The sequence below is a fragment of the Helianthus annuus genome, chromosome 8 (assembly GCF_002127325.2).
Source record: "Helianthus annuus cultivar XRQ/B chromosome 8, HanXRQr2.0-SUNRISE, whole genome shotgun sequence".
NCBI lineage: Eukaryota > Viridiplantae > Streptophyta > Magnoliopsida > Asterales > Asteraceae > Helianthus > Helianthus annuus.
Genome location: NC_035440.2, coordinates 106,154,596 through 106,174,880, shown reverse-complemented (window position 1 = coordinate 106,174,880; position 20,285 = coordinate 106,154,596). Strand labels below are relative to the sequence as shown.

Sequence of the window (20,285 nt, the reverse complement as noted above, 5' to 3'; positions counted from 1 at the left end):
TCTGGGTGGAAGCTAAACCGAAGAAAGCGGCGTCTGACAACGACATCATCTTAGGGTGTGGTTGATCGGTGGTTGGTGTTGGTTCCTTCTCGGCAGGATCGGGTCGGTGTCGGTGTCGTCGTTGTCGACGATAAGAAGGAACTGCGGACGCGAGCATTTATGGCCCGAGGTGTAGCGCTCAGGACACCTGAAACATAAGCTGTCCTTTCGACGTTGGGCTATGGCTTCCGGCGACAGGCGGGTAACCGGTAGAGACGACGATGATTTCATGGGTGTGGGTAGTAGCGGCGGTGATGGTTTAGGGTTTGATTGGGGCGGAGGGGATGTTATTGTGGAAGATGACGATGAGGATGGGGCCCAGGAAGTATAGGTGGGTTTGTTATAGGAAAAAGTCTTGGGCTTTGGGTTCGGGTTTAACTTATCCTCAATTAATCTAGCGAGTGCACATGCTGCATGAAGAGATGCCAGCTTATGCAAGGCTAATTCATTCTGAATGTCGGCACGTAATCCGGAGATGTAACAATCTCGTAAAGCCTCTCGTGAGAGACCCGTAACGCGATTGCTAACACGTTCGAATTCCGTTTGATACTCGGAAACAGAGGCTGTTTGCTATAGTTTAAAGAGGGTGGCTTTGTGATTTTCATAGGTCGACGGTCCGAAGCGCAACTCGAGGTCCCTCTTAAAGGTCGGCCATGTACCGAGAAGGTCGTTGTGTGCCAGATTTTGATACCATGACAACGCGTCACCAACCAAGTGAAAGGCGGTGAGTTCAATGCGTTCTTCGGGTGGGACTTTGTAATATGAAAAGTAGTTTTCGGCTTGAAAGATCCATCCCAACGGGTTCGATCCATCAAATAACGGAAGGTTAATTTTTGGAGGTTTAGGAGTGGGGCGACGGTTGTTGGAGGAAGAGCTATCATCAGTGGATTTGGGAGTGCCGTTGCGAAATGAATCAGTGGTGATGTTATCGGTAAGTTTTGTGATTTGGGTGGCTAGGTTAGTGGTGGTCTCGATGAGGGCGGTGAGCTGGGCGGCAGTATGGGATGACGAGCTGTTAGTGGCGATAATAAGTTATGACAGTTGATCGGAAACGGTGGGTGGAAGGTCGTCTCCGGTGGTGTCTTTGCGGGGCGGCATGGTGGGGAGGTGATTCGGGAATGAAAGCACCAATTGGTAAGTAATCCGTAAGTGGATCAAACTCAAGAACAAGTAGAGAGAAAAGATCAAGCCTTGGGGCAATTTTCTGATGATTTTCTATTGCAAAACCAAACGTGATTAAATACAAATGCAATGCAGAAATAAAGGATGAACATGGATGCATGATTCCTAAATGCATGGATAATGGTAGACATGGGTTATACTCCTAAATGCATGCTAGAAAATGGGAAACGTGAATAATGGAATGGTAACTAACAACTCCAAGCAATCTGGCTGACCTAGTCTTGCAGCTTTTTAGGAATCCTCATTTGCCTCTTGGGTCGGGTCTTGGGCTCATCGACTGGGCTATCTTCCTCTAGTACGTTTGGGCCGCTTCCACTGGGTTGATGCGTATCATAAGTCCTCGGGATGATCCAAGCCATTCGATTAACGAGTTTGATGTGCGGAATCCGTCAAACACGATGTGGTAATCAATCAAGAACATGTGATGTAATTTATCTAATTTTTGTATAAATGTGGATAGAGTTTGGTTATAACTAGAATGATCTAGCAATGAAAGGCTTTTTTTTTATGATCCTTCATACTTATAAGTTACCAGATTCTTCTTACTCTAAGATCCTTCATTTGTATGAAGGCCATACGTATAAGACCATGTGCCCAATGTTTTAAAAACCGGTATTTTAATCGTACCGGGTTAGACTCATAAATGGTTTAACCGCTTAAACCGAGTTGTAACAGACGGTTCAATCGTGTTGACTAATTAACTATATAAATCCATAAAATATAATTACAACTCAAAAAATAATCCAAAACTACATCATTTTATAATAAAAAAAAAATATTCCAAACGTTAATCCATAATCAAAAAATTATCCAAAAGTTTATGATTAAATACCCATTATATAGCAATTGCAAACACTATAACAATTAACAACATAAATGATTGAACAAAAGTCAAAAGAAGGTAAAGCTAGATGATCTGTTGAAGAACTTAATTTGAAAAACCCAATGATTTTCTATCTTTGAGTGAGGAAGAAGTTTGATCGATGTGGATTGTCAATTGTGAACGCTAAGTTTTACACTTTAACTAAGTAAGTAAATAATCACCTTTTTTAGGCACATAAAAATTAAAAGTTCAAAATTTTGACCTTTTGCCCGGTATGAACCGGTACCGGTATAACCCAATTTACCGGTGATACAACTTTTTTGCCGTTTCCTTAGTTTACCGGTATGATTTGTGCCGGCCAAGCATCCGGCATCCGGTTCAACCGGCCGGTTTAAACCGGTTTTTAAAACATTGCATGTGCCTCTTTATACGTCCCTTTAGAGTAAATTGTCATTTTAGTCCCTGAATTTTTGTCTAAATTGTCATTTTTGTCCGAATAGTTTTTTTTCCTCCTTTGGATCCCTGACTTTTCCTTTTTCTTACTATTTTGATCACATTGCCTAAGTTAGTCTAAAAACCAGGTTAAAATCAGGGGTATTTTTGGCATTAAATTATTATGAGGTTTATAAATTATGTTAGTAAACTACCCTTGGTTATCGATACACAACATTTATGCCAAAAATATCCCTGGTAATTATAACCAGATTTTTAAATTGAGTTAGCCAATGTGATTAAAATGACAAGAAAATGGAAAAGTCGGAGACACAGAGGAGAAAAAAAAACTATTTAGACTAAAATGACAATTTAAACCAAACCTCAGGGACTAAAATGACAATTTACTCGGTCCCTTTATATGCTAGTTCGTGCACAATCTCTATCGACCTATAACCAAACTTTAAACCAATAACAAACACCATACAAAAAAGACAAACATTATCTGGACAATATCTTTAAGCTATTGACACCAAGCGTGAACTAACATTTATCACCTAAACTAATAGATAACAAAAACAAATCTTAGAGAAAAAATATATCACCTAGAAAACTAATAGATACTCATTATTGCCTAGTGGAGATGGATATGATCGGGTGGTTCTGCTGGTGGCACGATGATACTCCAGTGGTCCGTCAGTGATCCAAATTTGCCGTTCAAAAAAAAAAAAAAAGAAAAGAAAACTAATAGATAACAAAAACAAATCTTATATTTATGGAGTAAACAAGCCTCAGATATGGTGATAGTTTTGAATGTCTTTATTTTCAAAAGCAATCAAAAGTTAATTAACCACAAAAAATTGTTCTCATATTTCTATAAATTTCTATAAAGTACATATAATTTCACAACTTGTGATTCTCTTTTCCCATTGTCACATGTTTGTAGAGAAAAAAAATGGAACACTTGAAGATTTCACTCGTTGATTTAAAATCAGCAACCCATAATTTTTCGGACACATACGAATTTGGATCTTGGGGTTTCTATACTTGGTACACAACTGAACTCGGCCATTTTGATATAGAAAAACCATCCTCCATAGAAGAGAAAAGTAAACGTGAACTACCTAAAAGACACGGTGCTGTAGAAATAAAACGCTTCCCTCCTGAGCAATATGAAGAAGAAATATTTTTTACAGATCTTGAAATGCTTACTAGCGTTAAACATAACAACATAGTCACTCTAGTAGGTTTTTGTGTTGAAGGATTTGAGATGATGCTTGTCGTCGAGAAATTATCTAGTGGATTCCTTTGGAATTATTTGGGAAACGTAAAAAAGATGTGTACGCTGACTTGGGAAAGACGCTTAAAAATTTGCATTGGTGTTGCACACGCACTAAAGTACCTTCACTCTGAGATGGAAGACAAAAAAATGATAATACATTGTGATATAGCTAGCAGATTTAGGTTGGATGAGAAATGGGGGGCAAAGATTGTTGACTTTGAGTGGGCGGTCTTCCAACCTTCAAATCAAAAAGACAAAACTCTGCGTGAAAGAACATATTGTAATTGCCATGTGGATCCAGAATATGTGAAGACCTGTAAGCCAACAAGAGAGTCAGATGTGTATAGCTTTGGAGTAGTGTTGTTTGAAATTCTATGTGGAAGGCATGCTTACGACCAAATTTATTGTAAGGAGAGTGAGAAAGGGTTGGTTCATGTGGCAAGACAGAAGTTTAGCACGGGAACAATAGAGGACATAATAGATCCTACATTAAAGGAAGAAACCGGTAAAAAGAGTTATATTTCAAATACAGGAGCCAACAAAGATTCTTTGCATACCTATATTAAAATTGCATACCAATGTGTGGCGGAAACTCAAGACCAGCGTCCAACAATGAAATATGTCCTAAAGGAACTTGAGAAAGCATTATTCTTTCAAGTAAGTTAGACGTGTGTTTGTGTGTTTTTGTTACTTGCTCACATTCTCATCTAGATTCAAACTGTGTGCATATTCCATTACATTATATGCATTTATCAGTAAAAAAAGAACCTAATCTCATGGAACATCAGATTTTTTTTTGGTAGAATGCATATACTATATGCATATTTGATTTTAATTGAACAATGATATTGTTTCTATCATATTTTAGTTTCCTTTTTCTTATGTTTTACTTTAATACCAAATTTGACTTGTTATTTATTGTTAAAGTTTATTTGATGGTTTTTAAGGTATTTTCTTTGAACACAAATATCTTATCATCCATTGTATCATCATTATATTCATTGTTTTATTTCATCACCGGTGTGTCGTCATTATCACAAATTTATAGTTTTTAACAATATCTTTTTTTCTCTCTCATATTATTCCTTAAGGAGGAGCCAATACAACATCTAAATAAGGACCAAGTTGTCAACGACGTTGAGATTGCGACTCATGAAATTCCTGTAAGAACTTCCTTTTGTTTTCTTTTTTCACTTCATTTTTTAGTAGTAATATGTTTTTTAAGAAATGAAAACTAAAGGTGAATTCGAATTTGATAAAATGGGAATATGATAAATTTGGAACCGTCACGATTTTTTTACTGAATACCAAGCAATTGAGATAATAAATATTCTAAATATTGTTTTGAAGTGAAATAATAATATAAACAAATATTAATAACAAATTATAACTATGATACATGAAAAACTAGAATAACATCCTACAACTAATTTGTCTACTGATATGATGTTTGTCATTCACAAAAGTAGCGCAAGTTATATTTTTGCAAGTTGAAGAATAGATTTTGTTTGATGTGAGTATTTTTTTTTTAAGAAAAGGTAACTAAAATAATAATAGTAAGGATATAATTCAAAGTTATTCATGACCTTTTGTTTGAATTATGAATAGATATTTAGAAAATTTAATAACAATGCTTACACCTTTAAATTACACCAAATAAATTCTAAATTACACTATGGTTGGCATTAAACTCAAGACGTCCCTTCTAAGAAGCATAAGCCTCTATCAAGTAGGCTAGCCTCACACTAAAAAAATATAGTGAAAACTTTTTTTTTTTGACAATATTATATGAAAGCCAATGATTCATCAAACAATAAATAAGCAATTAATAATTTTAATAAAACACTATTTTAGCTGATTTGTTTTATGTGGAAGTTGAAATCAATACATGCAATCTTGAAGATATAGATTTTTCTGTTATCATCCGGTTTGTAAAAGATTTACTATAAAGAATAATTATATATACAAAAATTCTACCCATGTGGAACAGAATATGTTCCGGGTGTTTTGATGGATGAGAGAAAAGATTTTGAACTGATTGAATGCTCTCTTCAAATCAGTTGCCTTCTACATTTGGTTGTATTGCTATTTATAGGATAAAGATTCAAGCATGTTTTTTTGAACGGCGAAAATTCTATATATATATATATAGAACCCAGCAAGGAGCTGGGAAAAAAAACAACCAAAACGAGACACCTCCACATGGAACAGAACAAATAAAAAACAAGGAAGATTACAACAATTCATAAATGTCAAAGTTAATCCATTTCTTCCAGTCCAGGGCATGCGATTTCCTCCTATGGCAGATCCAAAGGTATGAATCTTTCTTGATCATTTCCACACTTCTGCTGACAGGAACGAAGAATCCATCAAACGTTTTCTTATTACGCGCTATCCAGATCCTCCAGATTGTAGCTAGAACAACGAGGTGCACCGTCTTTCGCCACTTGCTCAAACCCGGACTGTGTTTGATACAGTCGAAGATATCCAAGAGCGATGTAGCTGTCAACGGGAAGGGAACTCTAATCTACACAAAAACATTCCACCAAATACTTCTGGCAAATAAGCACGAAGTAAATAGATGGTCAACATCCTCCCTTCTGAGCCTGCGTCTATCGCAATTGTTATTCGGAATGCTCACTCCTCTTTCAGATAGACCCACTTTTGATGCCACCTTGCCCATTAACGCGCGCCAAGCCAGGAAATTAACCTTCAAAGTTGCCCAATTGTTCCAATCGAATGGCTGAGCGAAGCTTTGATACAAGAATGTGTAATAAATAAACTATTTGTTTATTTATCCCAGTTGTCAACTTGTACTTTATCCCTTTGGAGTTCGCACACAAATTGCCCACCTGTATTGACTTCCTTTGCTTCTAGAAGGCTTATACTTAGAGTCTTCAATCAGTGAGGCTCCAGGTGTACTGAATGATTTTACTTCAAGATTCTCGTATTCTAATTGATGGCTTTAACCTTAGTTCAGCAACTGATGTCTTCTGATAATTACAGAAGTCTCCTGATCTTCATCTAAATAATTCCTTCATCGTTTGAAGTTATTATCAGACGTCTGAAAATAAGCTCCATTCATCTAATCTTTTTGGTTTAGTCGTCTGATATCTCTTCTTCAATACCTAAGATAAAGTTCTTCCACACTTGCTATATGCTTCCGGAGAACTTTAGTTGCAGCTGAGTGGACTTCAGACGCTTCATTGTAAAGTTCAAATGACTCGTTCTGTCATCAATGGCTCATCAGCTGCTTACGTTCTTCTTAAAGTTTCCTTTTCAACACTTACATAAAAATGGACTAACAATCTCCCCCTAAGTGTTGTAAACAAAATAATATACTAAACTTTTGAATAACAAATAGAAAAAAATGAAGGTTACAATTTTAAGACTCAGAACCCGTTGTTATGTCAATTTTCAGTTGAAAATCTGGGTGTATGGTCGTTTGACATATATGCATCATTTTTCAGACAGTTTTATCCCTTAGCTCCGCAAGGTTTTTATTGTAGTGTAGTATTCTTTTGTTAATGTACCTGAGTGTTGTATTTGAATGTTTTCTTACTTCTTCTTTGGAGTACATCTTTTTCTTTTTATCCTCGCCTCTGAATACTACTCGGTTGTGTTCTCCAAACCCTTTGAATATTTCTTTAGATCTAGCTCTCTTCATTGTTTCAAATATTGTGTCTCTTGGAGGACTTACTGAGATCTTGGCAATTTTTCCATCTGACTCAGTGGCAAGTTCCATATCATGTTTTGAAAATCTTAGGAACACCATTTTTCCAACTTTGTTTATCTTGTGGATCACTCTTCTATGTTTGAGCAGTAGGGAACGCATGTTTTCAAAATGTGCCCTAAGATCAATTAGATCTCTATGATGTAGATCATCCAAGTCTTCATCTGAGAAGGTGTCAATCTTTTCATCATATCTAAGTACCTCATTGATGTTATACATCTTCCTAACCATTTTCCAAAGATACTCCTTTTCTGAAGTCCTAAGCATTGACTTGATTCGGCTTTGACTCCAGAAAGTTGTTCTTTTCCAATTCCATTCATGTTTATTCAAATAGTAGAGCTAAGTTCTCATGGCTCTTAGACTTCCTAAATATGTTATATTATCCTTGTGGTAGAGTAGGCATATGTTTTCTCAGGAAATTCTTCCGGCTATGAAGTGTTTTGCGTTTGTGTAAACTCGCAAGTTGTTGGTTCTTCTATTTTGGGTACTTTGAGTTGAGTGGCGGGACTAACTTTTGTTCTTTGTTTCTTTTGAAGTTGTTCTTCAGCAAAAGTTGTCATGCTTGCTTTGTAAGCTCTCTCTAGTTCTTCTTCTTCTCTTTTCAGAATAGGGATTTTCTTAGCTTTAGGAGGACCAATAGGGAACTTGCTTCCAAATGCTTCTTGATGTGCTATTTTAGTTGCTTCTAAGCTTTGATAAGTAATTTCTTTTCCTTTTTCTTTTCCTTCACCGAGTCCTTTTCTTAAATTTTCTTTTTCCCTATATAAAAGGAGATTTTTTTAAATGTAGCTGTGCTGATGGTTTGTGGACATGTTTCTAATAGTATTATCTACAAGTTGTTTCAGTTCAGCAACCTGTTAAGCAACAGTTATCTTTTCATTTGACTGTAATCTTTTTAGTTGCTATATCTGCTGATTGGATGATGTTTCCCACATAGTCCATTTGTTCTGGAGCCATAGGTACTTATCGTTGATTCTTTCAACTGCAAAGATTTTACTTGTTACTTCCTTCCAGATACTTTTGCCAGCTTCAGCCATATTGGTTTTCTTCGGTTCCTCCATCTCTTTGACCATTTCCTCTAGAATATTAAGCATTTCATCTAATTGTTTGCCCTTTTGATTATAAAAGATTTCTTCTTTGTCAGCTTCAGGCACTTTAGATTGACTTACCTTCTTAATACTTTCCTATATATGTTGAATGGCCATTTCATTTTCTTCTATCTTGGTTAGCAATCCTTTTATTAGTTCTGAATCTTCTTGTTTTTTTCTCTTTATTTGTGCAGAATTCAGATTCAGATTTTTTATGGATTACTGTACGATAATTATTGATGTTGTGATCTTATTTTCAAATTCTGATAAATTTGACTTTGAGATAAGATCCTGGGGTAACCATATTTTAGCAAGGCATGCTTTAATACTTTCTGAGAACTTATTCTCTGTTTTGTTAGGTTGTTTGTTAATATTCTCCTCTCCCAAGGAAGAGAGATTGCTATCATCAATGTTGAGACTAGATTGGAAAAAACATACTTTCTATTTGGATTTCCTCATTTCCTCGAGCTATCTATAAAAATGGCTCTCCATAAGTTTGTGAGGAACGCAACTTATGTGTTTCTCTTTTTGAGTTACCTCATTGTTTCCATCACTACTACTTTCATTGTTGGAAAGATCTGAATTGGCTCTGATCTTATTGACAAATATTCTATCATGAGTTATGTTAAGAGCAATAGTACCTTCTTCAAAAATCAACTGAATCTTAAATGTGTGTAGTGAGTGGACTATCTTCATTTTCTCCTCCTTCTTCTATAGCAGTTGTGGCATGAGTTGGAGTTGAAAGTTGATATGATTGAGTAGTTGAATCTTCAGCAGTTGTCACTTCTTTAGGATGTGAGCTTCCAAATTGAGTAGTGCTTCTCTTCTTGTTTCTGATGTAGTTTCCTAAAGCTTCATTGCTCCTTAACTCAACTTGGATCGGCTGATAGTAAGCTGAGTCTTCTAGTATGTAGCTTCTGAATTCAGCAATGAGTTTTCTAAGGCCATCTACCCAAGCACTTGCATCTGGTTTGGCGTGATAGGATTGAGTTTCCAAAATTTTGACAAATTAACTCATGCTAAGTGTATCTGATCCACTTATTATGTGATGGATCATAACACTCCAGACGCGCATGAAAGGTATCATAGACTTATCGTTTTTGTTCATTACAATCTTCTTCAATTCTTCCCTTATTATTGCACCATAGTCAATATTTCTGTTTTTTACTAAGGTAAGGAATATGTTCATGATGTTCTTGTTGCCTTGATCCCAACTTCCAATGTTGCACGCTAAAATTTTAATTAGAATATGAAAACACATATTCCAAGTAGTTAGTTGGCAGTTTTATTCTTTTGAAGTTGCTAATAGCTCCCAGATCTTCAATATAGCCAATCTCCTTCAACGTTTATTTGACTTCGTCGTCGGAGGGTAGACTAGAATATTCCTGCTTTCTTGGAAGCTTGAATATTCTTTTGAAGACATTCAAAACCATGTGGAATGGTTCGTCTTTTGTTATGTAGCCCACAAAGGCTTCTTCTTCAGTTGCCCATACCTTTTAAGCAATGTTCAGGAGGGGCATTGTGGCTGATGGTTATGGCTCTAGCAAGAGGTGAATTCCTTAGAGCTACTATTGTGTTCCAGAAGTCTTCATCGTATGTTTGAGGATCAAGATCTACACTAACTTGATTGATTTTGTATGGTAATACTATGATTTGAGACTATCGTGCTTGTTTAATTCAGATCATGAAGAGGCCATTTGAATGATATTAGTCATGATCGCATTGATCATATAGACTATGAGGCTTGGGCATAGCCCACCACCTTGGACAGGGAACCATAAAGGTCACAATTGTCATCGTCTAAATTGACAACAAAATGTAGCCCGTAGGCAAATCATCACTAAGGATGTTAAAATATAGCCCATAGGCACTTCATCACTAAGGATGTTAATAATATGATCATCGCATCGATGGTATTACCCATGATCTATTCCGATCAAATAGGCTATAAAGGTTTGGATGTAGTCCATCACCTTGACGGCTAGTGTGGTTCCTTAAGTCACACTGCCAGGAGTATTAATATCACTTGAATGTTAACATAGAATAATTGTCTTAATGGTTAACTAATAAAGCTGTTGGTGCATATGTCTGTCAACTTCGTCTTGTATCGAGTCTTGTAATAGAATTGATAGAACAGAACTCGGTAGTCAAGAAAATAGGGTTTTAGAGAAAATTGTCCAGTTCGTACGAACTGGCAGAGCCAGTTCATACGAAGTGGCCACTTCCCACGAACTGGACATGTCATGTTCATGGGGACTGGCCTGCCTATAAATATGAGAGCTCATGTCTTCATTTGTAACGTTGCTGATTCCGGAGCGGAGGTGCTGCCGAAGTGTCAATTGGTCTGTAAAGCTTTCAAATCAATATACAAGACAATTAAAGTGAATCCTAGTGTTAGACAAGCCGTAATCAAGTCCGAATCATTGAATTCCGCCTTTGGTTTGGATTAGAACTCTTCTGATCGACTCGTTTAGGTCCTACAACGATCCTACAAAAGCCATGGTCGCATTTGACCATAAAGGCTTGGAGGCTTGAACATAGTTCACCACCTCTGGATAGAAGGGATAATCTTCCTTAACTATCATGATAGAAGGGCTATTCATCCTTAACTACCATTTAAAATTGCCAATTAATGTGGACTTGCCACTTGGCTGGTGTAAACCATTAAGAAGATCTTTGGAGTTATTTAGCAGATCGATAAAGTTCGAATTAAAGTCGAGACGATCGCTGGAAAAGGATGTAATGAATACATATATATAATAATAAAAATTCCAATTTTTTCCATTAAACAATTGGAAATTACAATACGTGCCTTAAATAGGACTTTGAAATAAACTTAACTGACTTTTCCACGCAGGGACTAAAAAGGAAATACAAGTCAACGCAGGGACTAAAAAGATAAACATGTCCACGCAGGGACTTTTGGAAATAAACAAATACAATACAAAATAAAGAAAGCCTTCATTCGTCTTTCTTTTTCTTGATTAGTTCAGTGAGCTTCTTGAAGAATTTACTTGTTTTCTTCTGACTTTTCTCAGCACGTCGCTGAACGTGTTCCACCCTTTCCAAGGCTTGACTAATGGCCTCTAGTTGTTGTGGTGGCAATGGCTGTGGCTGAGGCACAACTGGATACTGGTATCCATAACTTGGATAACCAGTAGGTAGGTAAGTAGGTGAGAAAGGAGATGTGTATAAGGCGTTGTGTACGACTGCTTGCATGTATGGGTCGTACGGGGGTACCTGGTAGTTAAAATCTACCGGCGGGGAAGGTTCAAAAGGGTTGTACCCAGACGTAGCTGGATACAAAGGAACTGGGTTGTCAAAACCCACCGGCGGTAGTGGCTGAGCAAATATCGCATGCGTTGGGTCAACCACAGGTGTAGTATTGGAGGGTCCACCTAATTGTGGGTCCTTAGGAATAGGTGGGTAAGATCGTGGAAATGGTGGTAGTGGACTTGACCGTGGTCCCATGCGCACAGACATGCGTACGCCACGTTTCCTTCTTGGTGGCTTAGGAGGTGGTCGTGGTTGATCCACAGCTGGTGGTGGTTGTGGATGTTCCACCGGCTCCATGTGCACGTCCTCTTGTGGAGGTGGCGGAGGCGGTGAAGGAGAATGGTATGAAGGTGTGTATTCAAAATTTAATTGGCCCCAGTATTGGTCCTATTCATTAGGACCTTGGTATTGTGACCCAGCATAAGAAGCGGAACCACTTGAAATCTCGATGGGGTGAGCTAGCCACCACGATGGTGGCATTTCTGGATCTAGATCTTCGTCCACATATATGTTTTGGTTCACGTTTTGCTCCAACTGGTTCTGCGCAGCTGGAGGAGTGTTAATGTATTGATTTGGGTCAAAAGACCCGTTGAAGGAATGCGAATGTGAGTGGTGTGAAGAATGGTGAGAATGAGAATGCTGCGAGTGGTATGAATGGTGATACAAAGGTGACGAGTCAACAGAGTGTGTCGTGGATGAATAGGAATTCCCCCAATCTTGAAAGGGATCCGAGTCGAAAGAGGGGGATGGTATGTATCTCGAAGATCCTACATGTCCCGAAGGTCCTCCTCTTATTGGACCTTTGCCTCTTCCCATTCCTTGCTGTCTCGGCGGCATTCTGATTTAGCAAACCTGCCAAAAAAAATCAAAGAAAACAATATATATAAACTTAATAAGGATAAGAGTTAATCCTAGGTCATTTGCCTAGACTCAGAAAGTCTAATGAACATGCTACTATGTCATTTGAGATTAAACACAAAAGGCAAGTGTTTAATTCACTCAAACGCTGGTTCTGAGACTAACCTGTCACACCCGATTTCCAACACAAATCTCGGTGGGCCGGGTTGGGGAGTATCATGACGTAAGATTGGTATCGTCATAGTCAAACAATCACAGATAGCACAGCGAAAGTCTTGGAGTTAAAATGTTATTACAAACCAAATGTCCAAATGTTCAAATAATATACTGACGACTCGTAATAATAAAGATCCACAGGCGGATAGTAAAATGTACAAAAAAGGAGATCAACATACTACTAGGCTTTATGCAAAGGAGTTGCAAATTCCTCTTCTAGCATTACCGAGCAACTTTCAGCCTATTTACATACTTGCACCTGTAACTTAGTCTTTTGAAAATACGTTAGTTTACACTGGTAAATACAATCAACCGACACATTTTGAAATATTTTCAAAATTGTTTTAAATGCACAAGGCACATGTTTTTATAAATAACTTGGGACAATTCAAAATGATCTTGTATACAATTTTACATGCCTGTCAATACATATGGGGCCCAGTACTAAACACCGAGACATGATTAACCGACACACCACTTAAACCCATGGAGGGGTATCCCCACGTAGTGGGTAAGAAAACGTTTTATATTAGCATTAAGTATCTGACGGGTGTATGCCTACACCCCGAGCCTGGTCGTGGCCATTAATAACTAAATGAGCCGAGGATATCCAGGACATGGTCGCGTTAACCCCAATGTTTAAGTTATCAGACAAAACAGATTAAAACGGGTTATGAAGATTTTGCAGCCATAATCCAAAATATGATCCCATACCCAACCAAGCAGTAATAGTTTACCGTATCCCAACTTATATAGGGAAAAGAGGTTAAGAGTATTTATCTGAGCTAATACTTGTCTTAATATGCAAGGTTTATAAATAACTTAGCCGTTAATCAATTGACAAAGGTAGGCAGCAATTTACTGGAAGGCTCTAGTCTGGAATGATGGTCTAAATAACCAATTAGAATGCTAATGGGTCCTATTTAAGTCGTAGACTTGGACCAGTTAACTTTAAATATCGAAAACGGTACGATACGCTTGATTAATTAAGGACCGGAATAGAATGTGGTTTAAACCCAACAAGTACTAAGACTTGTATAATATGGGTAAACAAATAACATTCTGAAATTTGAAGTAAAAATGATAAGGTTTGACCCGTTTCGGAAAACTTATGTAAACTAGTTACATAAGCTTAATCGTACGCGTATAAGCGATATCGGGTAACCGGATGAGTCATGAACGAGTTCTATATGCCAATATACTTTAAATAAGTTGTAATATCAGTAGGATATCAACTTATATGACCATTAAGGTTTAAAAATCAAACTATGCCTTATAAGGGCGTTTTAGTCATTAAGCGATGTATTAAAGGAACTTGCGTATAAACTGATGTTATGGATATGATCATTCTGTAAAAATACTTTATTTATGATATAATATCAGTAGGTAATTAACATATGTTAGTTTTGTGGTTTAAGACCAAACTATGGACCGTAGGGGCATTTTGGTCATTATGAACATAGTTTGAAAACTTATTTGGGAATCTTAGTTATGACCAAGTACCTACTGTAAAAATATTTTAAATAAGTTATAATATCAGTAGGTATCAAGTTCTGATTGATAGTTATGGTTAAAAACGATACTATGCGCCAGAAGGGCGTTTTAGTCGTTATATGACGTAATTTTCGATCATATATCAAAACAGATGTTATGAACGGGTTCATACTGTTAAAATATGTTATTTAATATAACATAATAGTAGGTAATTAGCTTTGTAAAAAAAATTAGTTTAAAACCATGTTATGTGCCAAAAGGGCATTTACGTCATATTAGGACATAATTCAACAACTTGTGCATAAACTCAGATTATGAATTGATTTGATATCCCAAAATATTTTAATTATGAACTTATATCAGTAGGTTATGAGTTTGATATGATAAATTATGTTAAAAACAATTCTAGGTGCCGAAAGGGCACCTTGGTCATTTTAAAACACAATTTACGATCTTATATGAAAACTCAGTTTATGATCAGTTTAATAACATCAAAATATGTTAATTACATTAACATATCTGTAGGTAAACCATTTGGAAGTTCGTTATTTATTAAAACCGGATTTCTTGCAAAAAGGGCAATTTGATCAAATTATGGCATAATAACGAAACTTGTACAAAAACTCATAATACGATTATGATCATGATATAACCTCAGAGGGTTATGCTACACAAAATAACGATCATAATGCAACCTTAAATTAGTAGGTAACTAATCTAAATCGGGTCGGAATCAAAAGTCAAAGCAGAAGTCAAACTTTGCGACTTTCGGTTGCGAACCGACCTTAAGACTTGAATTGACGAGCCGGACATGTTTACACATGTTCTAATAATTATTAGCAACTTGTTTAAGTGTCAAAACATAATTTATAACGTCTACATTTTCAGATTATAACATTTATAAAATCTGACCCGTTTGACTTTTTAAACATTAAAACTTTGACCCGTCAATTGACCTAGTAAACATGATTTTCAGGAGGTGCCCTTTTGAGGGATTAACACCTACCTAATTACGATCACGTAGCCATGTTCTTCACGAACAATAGCTGGACCATTAAGGTCTAAACCGAAAGTCAAAGCATTTATCGAAAATGCTTGACTTTTGGCTTTAAAAGCCTAATAAACGAAAATGCAAATGAAAGGATCACTTACCAGTGAACCTCTGATGAAAAAGAACTAATTTGGAAGCTCCCTTCAGTTGGGAATCTCTAGAAAGATGAGAGGAAGTGAAATAAAGAAGGTGTAAGTTCAAATGAATGAAAATGGCACCTACTTATAGGGTTTGGAGGATTGTTGAGATGAAACCAGGTGTTATGGAGGGTTAGGAGATGCATACAAGTGTCCATATACGTGTCTAAAACAACCGTGCAACCCATGGTATTGATTTGGAGGTGTATGGCAGGTTTGTGTGGGCAACAAGCCAAAATCTGCATCTGTGCAGGCTTTGCGAACCGTAAAGGCTGGTCCTTTGTGGTCCGTAAAGGGTCTCGGCCAGCCAATTAACTTTTGTAACTTGGCATGTCTAGTCCTTTAACCTCCATACTTATATGCATCATCATAATTAGCATAATTAGCCCCTCATGGCTAATGTTTGGCACATCCGAGAGTATGACCGAACATCATCAAGCTCCCGGTTCGTTAAAGGGTCACTCAGAGGTATAAATTAACATGTTGACGCCTTTAGTCCTCCATATATCAAACTTCCATATAAATTCACAAATGGTCCCTTTCGTCCAATAAATGGCTCATTTGAGAGTACGGACACCGTAAAGGGTCACTCAGAGGCATAGTTTCAGCATGTTGACACTTTTAGTCCCTCACATTCATACTTTCCACAATTGGAAAAATTAGTCCCTCCTAGCCAACATTAGGCATAATTAGGAATAGGGACACTTGTCAGTGCATTACTAGACATGATTTTACGAGGTGTTACATCTCAAGATCTGGGAATTGTCCTCAAACTGAAATGCATCCCTGATAATTCGTTCCATAACGAAGATCGACACATTGTGGACCTTGGAGTGGATGGAGTTTGGCCCGTAGAAGACATCGATATGAGCGTTCGCCTAAAACTCTATTACACGAGGTGTGTAGCAGAATGTAGTGGGTGATGGCATTGGAGTTGCACAGAAAATCCATCATCCATTTGAAGCAGATGAATTGGGGTTCATTAGAAGTATGTAACTAAAGATTGTGGTGAGCAGGAATTCTTCGAACAATTTTTGGTTTGTGAGGGTTGAGGAGATAGAAGTGCAAATGTCAGAGAATAGGTGTAGGGATGGTCGTAAGGATGTGCATGGTTGCGTATGTGTAGAAAGAAAAAGCAAGGTCAAAATGGTCATTTCCCTGGTTTTACTTCTTCCAAGGGCACCTTGAGGGGTACTCTTGTTTCTTTGCATTAAATGTTTGCAGTCGCTAGAGAGATTTTCAAAGATGGGATGGACGGTTCTGGGATTTTCTGGGACCCTTAGTGGCATGTCTAGGGTTTAAAACATAATAAAATAATCCTAATGGTTATCTCTTTGTGTTTTGACATTATTTTATTATATCATAAATCATGTTTTGCCATAAAGTTGTGTACAAAACAATACGTCACATTGTAACGTGTTAGTGTGAAAATGTGATAGATTATCGTAAAAACTAAAATCTAACATATAATAAAAGACTTCAAATAATGCCACATGGCATTCTCTCCTCCAACCTCATAAATTTTATTTATATTTGCTTAATAAATTTCTTTTAATATTAATTTTAATTAATAACCAATATATAGATATCATTTATTTTTATCCTTATCTTTATATAAAATTAATAAATAAGTTCAATTTGCAATTTAGACCCTTTGTTTTTTACTATTAACCCAAAGTTTTTCATCTTTTACAATTTAATCCCAACTCTTTTTTATTTTCAATTTTGTTCCACCATACTTTTCATCTTTCTTAAGTTTTTCGTTTCGTTCTAAATTTTGTGAGTTAACGTACCGCAACGTGCGTGTGGGGTTCAACATTTTTTCGTATATTTTTTTCCCTTTGACTGGCCCGTTGCGTCACATCTATTTTTCTGCGTTTGACAAGTTCGTCAAAGACGCGGGTTCTGGATGGTCTTGGATATTTTTTTCTATGTTTTACGTTTCGGTTTAATTTCTCAGCAACGAGCGTGCGTGATTCAAAGATTTTACGTCTGCTTTTCGCTCGGCGTTATTTTTCTCCCGTTTTTATTTATTTTGTTTTTACGAGCTTTTCCGGTGTTGGTGGTCGCTGACAATGGTATAGTATTGCTACTATTAACACAGTTTTATGACAACCGTTGCAACGCAAGGGCTTAATACTAGTAGAAAAAAATAAAAGGTGAATAATAAGGAGAGGGGATTTACATAGAATTATGAAGTGCATGGGTATGAAGGAATATGAACTCATTAAATTAAATGTGACTATATTCAATGACCAGAACATTAAATATATTAATTATTGAATGAACTTAAGTTCATTAGTTGAGATTCTACATTCCAAGTTGGCTTAGGCTCGGTGTAATAGGCATTATAGGGGCGTGAGAAGGTTTACTAACGCCCCCACACCATTCCCCATTGGCATTATAGAGGCATGGAGAGAGAAGAGCATTTCTAGAATAATGCTCAATGAGAAGGAAACACATGGAAAGTAATGAATGAAAAGGGCATTAGGGGGTCTTAACCATTTACATGAGGCGTTATGATGCTGATGTGGCAAAAATGACCTTTAACGGGCATTAACCATTACGAATAGTCTTACTAGAAATGTGAAATAGCTTTCCTCTGATGTTTTTGTAAAGATGTCAACAAGTTGATATTTTGTAAGAACAAAATACATCTCAATTTTTCCTTTCTCTATGTGATCTTTGATAAAATGGTACCTTAAATCTATGTGTATAGTCTTAGAATGAAATACCAGACTTGCAGTTATTGCTATAGCACTTTCAAAGTCACATAACATTGTACCTGTGTCGACTTCACAATCTTGAAGTTGGGTTCTAATCCACAGAACTTGTGAACAACATAATGCAGTTATGACATATTCAACTTCAGCTATTGATGTTGAGACACAAGACTAGTTTTTAGATGCCCAACTTATAAGTTTTCCACCTATGAGTTGACAATTACCTAATGCTCTTTCTGTCTAATTTGAAACCTGCATGATCAGAGTCAGCATAAGCAATAAGATCAAAGTTGGAATCTTTTGGGTACCATAGTCCAGGGTTTAGAGTTCCTTTCAGGTACTTGAAGATTCTCTTCACATCCTTCATATGTGATTCTTTAAGATTACTTTGATATCTGGCAAGAAAACATGGAGCAAAGGCAATGTATGTCCTACTTGCTGTTAGATATAACAATGAGTCAATCATTCCTCTGTACAGCCTCTCATCAACTAATTTTCCTTCAGGATCAGAATCCAATTTGGTGCCTATTGCCATTGGTGTTTTAGATGCTGAACAGTTTTTTAATGAGTATTTCTCCAGAAATTTCTTTGTATATTTTGACTGGCATAGAAATACACCTTCAAAAGATTGTTTGACCTGAAGTCTAAGGAAGAATGCGTGTTCTCCCATCATACCCATTTCAAACTTTTTCTTAATTAATTCACCAAATTGCATTGAAAGATCAAACTTTATAGAATCAAATATGATATCATCAACATATATCTGAACGATGAGGATATGACCTTTATGTTTTCTAAGAAATAGAGTGGTATCAATTTTACCTTTGGTGAATCCTGATGGGATTAAGAATTTAGATAAAGTTTCATACCAAGCTCTAGGGGCTTGTTTTAGACCATAAAGTGTTTTATCTAATTTGTACACATTATTTGGAAATTTTGGGTCTTCAAGGTTGTTGCTGGACAAATACTTCTTGAGTAAGTTTATCGTTTAGATAAAGGTTGTTGCTGGACAAATACTTCAGGAAGATTCTTACAACCTCTAATCTTCCAACTGGAGCAAAGGTTTAGCTTTGTTTCTTTTATCTGTGTACCAATTTCATCGGACTTGTTTCTGAATACCCATTTGGTTCCTATAACAATTTTTTATTTGGTTTAGGAACTAAAGTCCACATTTATGCTTTTCAAATTGTGCAAGCTCTTCTTACATATCATTTATCCAATGAGGATCTTTAAGTGTATTTGAGACCTTTTGGGTTCACCAAGGCTTAGGAATCCATAGTGTAAACATTCATTGGGTGATGCTTTCCTCTTTCTGGTTTGGATTCCTGTGTTTGGATCACCAATTATAAGATCAGGTGTGTTGTATTAGAAGAAGAAGAAGAAGAAGAAGAAGAAGAGAGGAGTTAGAAGAAGAATAAGAATAAGAAGAAGAAGAAGGGTTAGAAGTGTTAGGAATAGAGATGAGTTTCAGATTCTGTGGATCAGACGTCTGAGTTCCTTCTCCTGCTGAAGTCTGAGGGCCTGGTCAGCTGAGTGTCCGACTCTTTATCTAAACTCTAATTGGCTTCAGTTAATTCCAGATGAGTAGAGATTTCATCAGCTACAGTGTTAACATCTGCACTAGATATGCTTTGTTAAACAGGACATGTTTCTTTTGTTAATTGCTACTGAGTTGCGGTACCATGTGAAGTCTGCTGAGTTGGTTCTACATTAACATTGATCTGCTGATCTATTCTTGCACCTTCTAAGGTCTGTTGAACTGGATCTGCACCATTTTTTGTTTTCTGATCTGTTTCAGCACCTTTAGTGGTCTGCTAAACTTTTTCTGCATTGTTTGATGTCTTGTGTTCAACACCGTCTAAACTACTCTTCACTTCATCTGCTTTCTCATGAATCGGCTAAATTATACATCTGTGGTGATTATTGCTTTCAGTAATTTTCATGTTAATTG

The 20,285-nt window shown here is 36.7% G+C and overlaps 1 protein-coding gene across 1 annotated transcript in view; it reads left to right on the top strand.

Moving 5' to 3' along the window:
* Nucleotides 1-3,428: 3,428 nt before the first annotated feature.
* LOC110870457 overlaps nt 3,429-20,285 on the top strand; it is a 37,469-nt gene continuing 20,612 nt past the window's right edge. The window contains exons 1-2 of the mRNA XM_035975849.1: nt 3,429-4,415; nt 4,850-4,921. Coding sequence (XP_035831742.1) covers nt 3,432-4,415; nt 4,850-4,921 — 1,056 coding nt within the window. The 5' untranslated portion in view covers nt 3,429-3,431. The remainder of the gene's footprint in view (nt 4,416-4,849; nt 4,922-20,285) is intronic.